Source organism: Cyrtonyx montezumae, unplaced genomic scaffold (genome assembly GCF_038088225.1).
Source record: "Cyrtonyx montezumae isolate F1298 unplaced genomic scaffold, pur_monq_1.0 scaffold_14, whole genome shotgun sequence".
NCBI lineage: Eukaryota > Metazoa > Chordata > Aves > Galliformes > Odontophoridae > Cyrtonyx > Cyrtonyx montezumae.
Genome location: NW_027071870.1, coordinates 8,500,995 through 8,513,512, shown reverse-complemented (window position 1 = coordinate 8,513,512; position 12,518 = coordinate 8,500,995). Strand labels below are relative to the sequence as shown.

The 12,518-nt window shown below is 37.0% G+C and overlaps 1 protein-coding gene across 1 annotated transcript in view; it reads left to right on the top strand.

Moving 5' to 3' along the window:
* PRTFDC1 (phosphoribosyl transferase domain containing 1) overlaps positions 1 to 12,518 on the top strand; it is a 44,536-nt gene that overhangs the window by 23,755 nt on the left and 8,263 nt on the right. Inside the window, exon 4 of the mRNA XM_065731409.1 lies at positions 49 to 114. Coding sequence (XP_065587481.1) covers positions 49 to 114 — 66 coding nt within the window. The remainder of the gene's footprint in view (positions 1 to 48; positions 115 to 12,518) is intronic.

Genomic DNA, 12,518 nt, shown 5'->3' with positions numbered 1-12,518 from the left:
TTTTATCCTGCTACATCCAATTTCAAAATTTTGTCTTTTTTCTTTCAGAATGATCAGTCTATGCAAGATATGCAGATAATGGGAGGAGATGATCTTTCAAAGCTGACTGGAAAGGTTTGTTAATTTTAAAATTCAGGAAGTAAATACATCCACTAGAAGCAGTTGAGAAAAGCTGTGTAATTTTGCACATGAACTGTCAGTTTCAAGACAGATACTAATACTGTAATCAAAGAAATATATTCATCTCCACTGCATTGCTGTAATGCCATTGCTTTCACATTGCAGATGCCTCAAAAGGTCAGAAGTGGCTCCTCCATCCCAATGGTGTAGGGATTTGCCAAATAGTTGCACATATACCATCACTGATACTGCGGGCAAAATTTGTGCTGGAATGCCCCCCCAGGGCTTGTCTGTGTTCTGCCTTGTGCTTTCTGCCCTTGGAGGGTGCGTGCAAGCAAACTACAGTTTGAGTATCCCTGTCAAATTTAGCATATGAGGGATTTAAGATAATTTTGCCTGCTGTACAAAGTGCAGCAGTGGTACCTTTCACTCAGCTAATCAAATGGGATTTTTTATTTCAACATCAGGTGGCCTGTATGACTGAATTTGCTTTGCTCTATGATTGAACACTGTGGTAATGAAACGAAGTAGTTTGAGCCAGTGAAAAGGCTATTTTCATCCAGCCATGATAATACAAAGCAGTGCTTTGAAGAGGAAGGAAGGCTGATTTCATTAGGCAAATGGTCTATGTGGAAAATGGTCAGAAATGGATTCTTTACTTATGCATTAAGGCAACATAATACTGGTTTTGTTATTTGTCCTGAACACGCAGTTACTTTTGTATTAGTTGGCACTAAGTAGCATCATTTTCTTCAAAGCATTCAAATGTAGCTAGCACTAGCTATCTCATTTGCTCTGTAGCACACACAAAAAAAGAATAGAAAAACTAAATTTTGACTACTTGATTAATATTAAATAGGTTTTGATGGAGCTAGAACTTGAATTAAAAATGTTGGTGTTCTCAGAATATCTTAGCGATACACATGTCCTCAGTTTGCACTTCTAAATTCTGATGGGTGGGTGTTTTTTGCAAATTATCATGAAAGCGTTCATCATGTTCTTGTGAAATAGTAATTCATTTGCTGCTCTCTAATATCCAGTTGCTGGAGTAACCTGTTCTTCTGTGATGGTTTTGCATATGTTTCTCTACTTCACAGGAGAACTGTCAGCACACCTATGATTTCTCCTTCCCAGGTAGTCCAAGCCCTTTCTTATCTTCTAGGCCAGCTCCTCTTTCTCATCTTTCAATGCCAAATTTTCTTGATGAGACCCTGGTGAGACAGATCCCAATTTCAGCTATTTATCTTTTCCACATACAGTCTTTCTAGCGTAATTTGAATTCTCTGAGGCAAAATACTACTTTCTGAACTGGGACTAATGTGCACGTGCATATATGTGTGAGAGAGAAGGAAAAATCTAGCCCAAATAGTTCTGCTCTTGCCAAAAACAAAGCACAGTATTTCCTTATATTGAAAATCCTGGTGGCCTTTTCTCATTAGCTGTGTCCCATCCTGCTCCCATGTTTGGAGCAGGGACATAAGATGTGGCTTTTGGGAAGCTAGAAGAAGCTTGGTGAGAAGGCCAAAAAGCGGTGATATTTAGGATTGTTTTGGGTAAACAGGCCAGGATCCTGGGTAAGTGTGGACGCGCTGATTTGGGAACCACAGTGGTGGCTGATCTGGGATGAAGGCCCATGTTGGAGGCTGGAAAGGAGGGTAGGATCTGATGAAACAGGACATGGTCTGACTTGCTGAAAGGGCATGAACAGGGGTTGTTTGTACACATGATTGTCTCTGTTGATGGTGAACAACTAAATTGCGCTGTCACTATAAGACATGGAGGTGGGGTTTCCTTAAGACTTGTTTTTTCTGATTGCAGATCTGAGCAAGGCTTGAGCTCAAATGCTCGGACTTGTGTATCTAAAGTTGGATATACGAAGGAGTCACCTTATGTCCACTGGTGCCAATTACCCCATCTGCTGTTGACTTAAGCAATTAGTGAAAGTATTTAGCACGTTTTTACTAATCGTTAATTTGTGGACTGATTCAGAGCCTCCTACAGTCAGTGTAAATCTTTCCCTGAAGTGTGTTTTAGTACCTCAGTTTAGCTTCTGGCTTTAAAAACTGCTGGCTTTAAAGTGACTGGATGAATTAGTGGAAGACTTACGGGTGGAATTCAACCTTCCTGCTTCTAAGTCAGCTAAATGCTTCTGACTTCTTGGAATACTTATTATAGAAAAATTGTAATTAGATTGAAAAATTAATATGCCAGGCTAAATCATATTCACTTAATAATCATGGAAAATGGTTTTGAAAGTGCCTGTAAATTCCATTAACTTTTTGTATGACTCAAGACCGTAACTTCCAGAACTTAACAGTTCTGAAAACCTCATACAAAAGATTCTGAGATTCAGACCTTAAATTGTTCTTCATTAAGTAATAATACCTTGAACCATGGCTATCCAGTAATCTTAGTGGAAAGCTAAATCATTTATTTGTGTTACTTATCATTGGAAAAGAGGATTATTGAGTATAATTATGAACATACTATTCTGTGACAACACTTTTTTTCTGAGAAAGCTTAAAGAAAGCTGAACTTTTATTGAAAGAAAATTAAGAAGTGGTTAAGGATAAAAGCTCTTTGGAAAGAAGAATCTCTCTTCTGTACCTTTATAGAATATGCCATTGTTTTTAAAATATTAAAAGACCAGGAAAAAAGATGTATAATGATCCAATCATGAAAAAGAGAAGTATTCAGACAGAGAAGGAGGAGAGAGAGACCCAAACTACCTGAAAAGAAGTAATCCACAATTCAAAATTCTTATGTGGAGAAGGTCACAGAGGCAAAAATTAAGATTTCAGTGGTGTGAATTATCAATGAAGGTACTTGAAAAACGAGTCCTGATACAGCATAAGATTCTAATTTTTTGTAACTGTTCATTTCTATGCTGAAAAAATATAATTTCAGTTTATCTCCTTTCATGTTGAAAGTGATTAACATAAAATTTCTCAGTAGCTTACTTCACAGTTAGGTAGATGCTTTAGCTTTCAATTGCTCTGTAGTTAAACTGTTCATTTGGGCAAAAATTATTATGAATGTTTGTAAAGATGAATAAATTTTGAAAACAGGAGGTAAATTAGTAACTGCACAGAAAACTAGAGGAGCTGTTTCAAACTGAGATGGCAATGAAAATTTATGTAGATTGGGTAAAATAGCAAAAAATAAAATAATTTTTAGTATTAATACTGTAGTCATACTTTGTAATATAGTAATGATTCATAACATTTAAAAGTATTAGTAGCATTTAAACAAATAAATTTTAAAATGAACAGAAATTTTAGTAGATCCAGTGGTACCAGTGTTGTATGTCATCATGACCTCTTGTATTTCTATGTCTGAGTTTTTTCTTAATATACTGTAAATTACTTTGGATGTGTGTCTTTGTTGAAGGAAAATGGAATTATAATTTTAATCTGATATCCATAACTGTGGCAATTATGGAGATCAGAGAGAATTAATCCCAAAAGTTTTGGAGCTGTTTACATAGTCCAAAGTCTCCTCTGGCAGAAGTTATTCTGCATCTCATTCCATATGTGATATGTCCTCTAACCTTTGAAAAAGTTCCTATACCATTTCAACTTGTCTCCAAGCAAATGAGGTACATTAAATAAAAATCACGAACTTACAGTTTGAGAAGTACATATTAATTTAGTTGGGATAATATATTTTCAAAATTATATCATTGTGATTATATAATTATCACTATTTGTATTTGTACTGAACAAAATTAATTATTCTCATATGTTAGGTTACTAAGAACTTCTAATTAGAACAAACTAGCTACCTAGTTAGTTAATTATGGAATCCATGGATTTCTGATGTTCCAGCTACCTGTAACATGTATCAATCTTTATGGTATTTTTGGAAGACTGTTTCCCTTATTCATGCTAAACACATCATGCTGACAGCCAGAGGTTTGGGCATTTTTGGAGAAGATTAGAAGGTAATAGATAAAGAAAAATAACAAAGGCCAGTGTCTTTTATTCTCTGTGTACTTCATTGTATTAGTTTAAGCATTTCTTCACTATTGTAATGCTCTTCTAAAAGAACTGATCAGCTCAGATTAAGATGAGGTTTCACTCACAGGAAGGTGTCCACACTTCCTTTTGGCAGGATACGTCTCAGCAAATCTCTCAATTTCCTTTATATGCATCACACCTAAATAAATATATCCACTATCCACCATTTTCCTGCCCCATTTCTCATATAGGAATATGTTCCTGGAGCATAATGAGGTATAACTTATGTCTCTCATTTCTTCTCTTATTTTACACATAATTTTCTCTGTTTGTCATAGATTATAACGAAGTTTGTTACAATCTATGTAATCTGAGTTGTTTCTTTAGCTTTCTCTTAATTATGTTAGCATTGCAGTATTGAATAAAGGATCCATGTGGCAGCTGTGTAACACAGAGTTTTATTTTCCAAATTTAAAATATATATTATCCTCTCCTTTACTATTTCAAGATTGTTTCCTAGGGTTCTGCTGGTTCTCTACTTACTATTATTTTTTTCCTTCAGTATTAACTGCCTTGACAACAGTTACACTCTCTCTCACTGTATGCTTTCCTTCTGGAATAATGCACATAACTTCACAGAAAAAAAAATGGCATGAGAGATCATTTATATTACAGTATTTAAATGACACAAGAGACTATTCATATGACTGTGAAGATATACAAAATCCATTGTACACTTCTGCAGTTGTCACATCCCTCAGTTATCCTTACCTCAGTATCTTTTCATCTATGTATTGTACTGTATTCCTATCATAAATTCAGTCTTGTCTTTTTCATCTTTTCAGAGGATGATTTTGTGTATTTTGGAATATCTCATGTCTTTCAAACCTCTGCTTTACTGCTATCTTAAGTCACTTCTGTGTTTCAGACTGTGTTTTTTCTTAGATTTTATACTGTTTATTCATCTGATGATTGCCAACCTTAACTGCTTTTTCCACAGCAGAAGCTACTCTGTATTTTGTTCGATCACCCTTCTTTGCACTTTCTTCTCAAGTAATCTGCTCTACTGTTCATCATTATTTACTTTTTTTAATGTTCTGAAAAAAGGAAGTATAACAAAAACTTCCCAGGCTTTCTATCTCTTTTTTCACGTGGGTTCTGTTGTCTCACTTGCCTTTACATCATAAGAGTTCATAATTCTGTTGATTTCACCTGTGACAAAAAGATCCCCTTCTAATTTCAGCTTTAAGCAGCTGGAGTTGGTATGTATAGATTCCTATCATGCTAACCAAGTTGCACTCAGCAGCAGCTGAGGCTGAACAAATTGAATTTCCCCTAAAAAGTCATTTTTGAGATACAATATCTGTCTTTGTAGGAGTGCCATAAGCTGCGGATTGCCTCAGCTGAAAATAATAAAATGAGAAATTCATGACCTTTTCTGGAATCGTATGGAAAGCTCCTACAGTCTACACTCTCTGAAGTCTCTCATTATTTTCTCCCATCTCAATGAGGTGTTGGGATATGAGGATTTCATCCCTGTGCATACTGTCAAATGATGTCAGTTTTAACAGCAGTCCTTGTAGCTTCCTTTAGACCTCTTCAAAGAGACTTTACCAATTATTGTTCAACCTTTTCTTGATGATTCCTCAGCCCTACCTCACGACTTCTTCAAACCCAAGTTGTCCTAAAATGTCTTGTTGAACAGGTATGACCTGAGTTTCCCCAAATACAGTACTAAGGAAGCAGTACTGTGCCTCGGAGAGTCCTACAAGGTGAGATGAGGAAGCTGATAACAATTCAGTTTAAACAAACACAATAACAATTTATGTATCTTTTGATGATACAGGATACACATGAAAAGAAAGTGCCTTTGGTAATAATTCAAATGAAAATGCGGACTTCTGAATGAAAATTGAACTAAAGGGAATGAAAAAAAAAAGGAAATACACATAGGCAAAAAGGGCTTGTATGCTATTATTATTATTATAAGTCTTTTATTTTGTTTTGATTTTTTTACGAATATACCTTTATCTGAAAGGAGATGTAAAAAATTAATCACCTTTTCCAGCAGCTTTTTATTTATGCATACTTTATAAGCTGATGTCATGAGCTGTAGGTTATGTGTATCCTCAAGTAGTTTAAGTGTAGTTCTATGCAGGAAGGGGAGATGAAAGAACTCAGGGCACCAATGGGGATTTCCATCAGTCCCAATTGCCACATATTCTCTACACTCATAAGACCACTGCTACTACCGTAGTATATAAGATGAAAGATCTGTACAGGCGTGTTACATCTTCAGCAGCACTTAACTGGATTCTTACTAGGAAAGGATATATGAAACACAGCTGGTATATAGACTCTCTAAATCAAAATTGTATCCGGGCTATCATTCTGAGTAGATCCAGTGCTAGAATTGCTATCCCCATCTGGCTAATCTCTTAGTAATTCCAGGTATGCTACTAATAGTTCTACAAGATCCTGCAGCAAAGAGTTTCATAGTTAAGATGTGTGTGAAACAGTTGTTTTTCCTTCTTTTAAGTTTGCTACCTGGTTACCTTCGGTGGGCTTAACAAAACTTAATAGCAACCCTTTTGAATTACTGCCTTCAAGTTCCACAGATCTGGCTATGTTAACTTTCTTTTTTCTTTTTTTTCTTATTTTTTCATTCTTTATTTTTGTTTTCTTTTAAAGATCCTGAAGTACTATTATATTCTTGTTTGAGCCACTGGGTGATATAAATTGAAGGGTTCCACCCCACAATTCTTCATTGTGGCTACATTTTTTTGAACTACCAACTACTCTGAAGTCCAGCTTTAACAACTTAATGGAGCCCCTATACTTCATGGGTGTTTTACCAACAGTTAACTGTCATCACTGCTGAAATGTGAGCCTGATTTTTCCCAGTGAATTTGGTCAGCTTTTTTGCTGACCACATTTTTGCTGTCTGTTGCCTTCTTTATCCTTTTGCTTACTAGACTGAGCTGCCCACCGTTATCAAATTTATGTTGCTATGTGCTGCATATGTGCCCATCATCCAGTCATTACTTAAGCTTCTGTTAGATAAAGTAATCCATTGGGAGCCTGTTGTGAAGTAGAGGCAAGGATTTGAGGTAGAATTAACATCTGGAAGTTCACATTAGACCAGTGGACATAGTTGGAAGAAAAAACATTTCAAGACCACAGACCCTTTTTTTGGTCTGAGTAGAATCAGCAAACTTCAAGCTAAAGTACAGCTTAGCAGTGATCATTAATTTTAACCTAATGTGGTAATAAGTTAGACAGTTTGGGAGAAAAGGGTGATTGGCCTACATGATCACCTGCCCTATGACCAAAGAGGCAGATAAAAATGTTAAGAATTCTTCTGAGCTAAAATAAGAGCAAATTATCAGCTGTGGAACACTGATAAATGAGTTGGAGGTCAGCTGCGGTGGAAGATTATAATGTGCCATAAACTCCATATTTCATCGAGTCCGTGATTTCTACTGCGTGCAGCAGTTGTGAATTTTTGTTCCCAGGCTCAGCTGTTGAAGGTATTTTGTGGTCTCTTTGAGGTTGTGGGCTGAGAGGTCAGAGTTCCTTTGTGAAAAATGTTCTCCCGCTGGGAACTGGGCTGTTAATTAAATAAAAGCTATTACTTCCTGCTACAAACTCTACTTTACTGTAAGGTGTTTTTTCCCAGGTCTGAAGTAATTTTTACTTTTCTCAGTTTTCAGTTCTTTGTGGTTTTTAACAGCTTTTATTTTTTAAAATGTGTATGCGTGGTATTCTATTGAATTTATACTGAGACATTTAAGGAGAAAAACATTTGTGTACCTACCTGATTTTCTTGCTGTACTTGCAAGGACTATGTTTGTCCTGTTAGCTGTGGTATTGCTTTAAGTATTGGTGTTTACTTGATTATTTCAGTAAAGTTTCTACTTTTCAGGAAATACTTTCTAAATTTACAACTTGCATTTTCACTTATTAAAAAATTACATTTGATATGAATACAAAGACAAATTTTCCCTCAAACACTTATTCAGTAATTATTTCAAAGCATAGGATTTTTTTTTTCCATTGAAATTAAGCTTTTAAGTGGAATATAAAGTCAAAATCTAGAAAAAAATATTTTTCAGGAAGAAAAAAAGTAGTTTCCATTGAACTTATTACTGTCAGGCAGGAGTTATACATGATCTCATTACTCTGTTTGGTCTTGTTAGCTGACATTGTTCCATTTGTTATTGACCTGTGGGAAGGTAAACAGTAGAAATGTATTGACTCAGGGCTGGAGTATTTTTCAGCTTATCACAAGTCAGGATTTTCCTTACGTGTGTTGTAACACCAGCCTTCTTTCTAGCTGTGTATTAGCCTGAGTGGCACTGAAAGGCAGTAGACTACAGAAAACTGTTTCTTGATTTTTGTAAATTTCTGTTTTAATTTTTAAATTCACAAGTTCATGGCAGTTTGTAATAGAACTGAAATTATGTTTTTGGGGACAAGAAATTCACATTGAATACAAGGAGTAGAAATGATTGCTTCTTCATTACATATAACAGTAATATTGTCAAAAACTCCTTTTTTGTAACAACCAACTTCTACTACCATCTAAAGAACAATATGAGAGCAAATTTTATCTTTGTTGTAGATCCAGTTCACACTGTAAATATTATTCCTGCTCAGTGCAAATATCCATATACAGGAGTCAGAAATTCTGGTCCCTCAGAAGTGGAGAATTTTAAGATTTGCAGAAACCCTTTCCTTCTTGAGTTTATAAAACAGATTTAGAGCACATATTGCACCAGCCCTACTACCAGGTAGAACAAGCTGTGGTCGCAGGACAAATCACAGTCACCCAAACCTGTCAGCTCCCAGCCATTCCTCTGATCTATCAGCAATGAAGGCTACCGATACTTTTGTAATGACTCAGTGGAAAGGTGTTTCAGTCTGTTTGAGTTGAGCCACTGCCCCTTCTCCCTTTCTTTATTTGGACTATGAGATGTATTTCCAGGATGTATTTTAGAAATTGACTGTTGTCTTTCTCTCACTGTAAGATACATTGGAAGCATTATTAGATTTATGGACATACTTCCCCAGCTTGCATTGGTGAGAATGGCTCAGAAATTAAGCCATCTTCAGTCTAGTCACTGTGTCAGTAAGTATTCCTATTTCCTGTTCTTCAAGCTCCAAAAATAGATAGAAAATATCAAATGCATGCCAGAAGGCCAGATTACTTTTCATGTGGTTTCCTCCTCTGCGGCCACCACAGCTGTATCTGAAAGGACAAAACAGTCTTGATCTCTGTAGTATAGGAGCCTCAAACATTTACATATACTTGGATAAAGACCTTTTCTTTGGCATCCTGTGTTGTCACATCATGTGTCCAGCTGTCAGTTGCTGCAGTAACATCGCAAGCTAATGAATTCTACCAGTCTCTTATCCCCCAGCTCATGGGTGGATTTTGTGGTGAAGCTGAATAAAGACTTGCTCATATCCATTACCTTTCCCAAGGGATGCCGGATGCAGCCAGTTTTGCAGTTAAAATGCTGGTGACATTACTGGTAGTGTACTAATTTTTGTTAGCCACTACATTTTCCTTTTATCTTCTCTTGTCCATCTGCTCAAGAAGAAGCAAATCCATTTCAACCAGCTGTAGTTGTACACCACCACTTCCTGCTCTCAGGTACTGTGTGTAAAAACATTCCTTGGCAGTTAATTTCTCTGCTATTTTGCAGTGCCATCCCTTTTCTGGAGCCCTCCAAGCAGTTCCCCACTTCAGCAGGAGAAAGGTAGAGGATAGGCAGCAATACGGTCTATTTCCCAGTGCATCATGTCGTCTTCGTGGAGATGATTTCTGGTGCTGGAGGATGGCAAACTACTTAGAATGCTGTCAGTCTCAAGCAAGTCAAATATGACTACTTTAGTCACAGTAAAACTGCCTAATCAAAACAGGGATTACTGTTATCATTCTCAACCATCAGGTTGCCTGCTTACTAATATATGTTTTCATATCTAAATATTTTACAGTGTCTTATCCACTACAAAGTTCTTACATAAAGGGTGTCTCCAAAGCATAGAAAATACTCATTAATGTTTTGGCAATAATGAGAGTGTGTATAATACAAACTGGAATATCTGTGTTTCCTTAGCTAGACAGCTGCCTGATTAAAAAGGACTTTCAAAGAAACAAATCTCTCAGTGTATGTAATGTACAACTCTTGGACTCACAGAATCTGAGGAGGAAGTGGTAAGAGTAACAGAACACTGGTTAGAGAATTTCAGAGTACACCTGTACCATTGCTTCTCAAGATAATTAATCAGTACGAGATGTTACCCCTCTGTTGAAGTCTTGTGCAGGTGGCTATTAGTGTCGTGGCCATACGAACCCTTCAGGCATGTCTGATTCCACGTTCATTTTCCTTCCTTCTTATGAGTCATTTGTGATAGGGAAATGTAGACTAAATTACATTTCTAGTAGGTGGATGTACAGCTGATGAGAAAGAAGTTCTCAAGAAACTGTTGATTACGCTTCATTGTCTGATTGTGTGCATTAAAACATGTTCTTCAATAGCTACGGTATTTAATTCATTATTTAAAAGATGAAATTAGCATTTAATGCTAATGATACTACTCAGAAAAATACTTCAATATGGGATTATGATCTTAAGAAATTATTTTATGAATTTGATGCAAAGAATGACATGTAACACCAGTCACAGAAACAGGAACTTCCATCTTTAAACAGAAGCTTTTGTGTTAGTGCAAGTGGGGAGAGACTGACTAAGTAACAGTTCTGTGCTAGGGATGATAGGTGGATCACAAACTGAACATGAGACAGCAGCATAGCTTTACAGAAGTTGTAACCACTGAATGGGATTTACAGAACGTAGGATAATTTAAAAGGAGAGTGGGATAATTTAAAAGGTATAGAGAGTGGGAAAGTCTTCTCTCTGGCTTGGGGCACCACAGCTGGAGAAAAATTCTGACCAGCTGGATGGGTTCTAGAGGAGAACAAAAGAATGTTTGGGAATCTAGAAAATGCAACTTGTGAGAAAACAAATAAATAGGAACTGTTTAATCTGAAGAAGAGGAAACAGGAAGTTTATCTATCTTCAAATGTGGAGGAAAGAATTTTATTATTTTTTTCTGTGTCCACAGCAAAACAAGTTCAGAACAAATAGCAATAGAAGTTTTCTAACTGTATTTTCGCTCTTAGATAGTAAGGCACTGAGACATATTTCCTGATAATCCTGTTGTACAACATAATCCCAAATCTGAAATCCTCATCATGTTGAAGAACAGGTAAATCAGAATATCTCTGAGAAATAGCTTAAGTTGTTTCCCTGGACCAAGAAAATTATCTTGATGATCTTTCAAGATCTCCTTAGCCGTGCTTTCTATTAATACCTATGATGATTTCTTCTCATTAATTAATTAGTAAGATCTGTTCCTCCCCATTGGTTTAATCTCAGTTCCATGGCCAGAGAGGCTGCTCTGCCCTCAGTTATGATTTCTGCTTGCAAGTAAGCAAGAGAATCTATGTTGCTGTTCATGATAGGATAACTGAAGCTAGCTACTGTAGGAAAAGAAAACAAACATTTTTGTCTATAGATGAAACATCCCAGGACTATGCTTTTCTCTCAGTCTGTTAGTCCCCTGAGTGTTCTTAATAGACCTCAGTGATCCTAACCAGTCTCAACAGTGGCTCCTACCCACACTTTTGAACACGGTAATCCCAGTTATGCTCAACCTTGGCTTTTCACTCCATGACTGATCTGTTCTGTAAAAGTACTGATGTTCAGCTCCAGCCATTCCTGTGCCTTACTAACAAACCGTGCCACTTGCGGCCCTGATTTACTGACTGACTTCCCAGCTGAACCTTGGATCTGTCTTATGACTGTGAAGTGATCTGGCAATCAGCAGGTTGTGTTTAGCCCTGGTTACTCTCACTGGTCTTGATCCTGACCCGTGGAATAACTTCTGAGCTTGGCCTCAGACCTGCCTCCTTGCCATGAACTCGCCTGATAATCTAGACTGTTGAATCTGTCTCAGGGCTGTCCTGTATATCTTGCTGGGGCACTGTAGGGCTGGGCCTTGTTTGGTGAATCCCTTACCCTGCTCTGCTGTTTGACTGGGGAGGAATCACTTTGCAGAGCCCTGGACAAACTGCTAATAGCAGTCTCTGCCATGCCAGATTTGGTGTTTCACATCTCTTGTCGTATCTGCTGGATAGGTCTTGTCACTAGAAGATCTGAGTTTTTCCTTTGGGTGGAAAGTTCTTGTCAAAAGACCAAGAGGTGCAGTAAACTGGCGGAGTAATTCAGAATGTCAGAATGACATTATCAGGTGAGCCTCTTCTACAAGATATAAGAAAAATGCTTTTTACAATAAGGGTGGTGATGCACTGGCACAGGTTGCCCAGAAAGGTGGTGGATGCCCCATCCCTGGAGACACCCAAGGTCA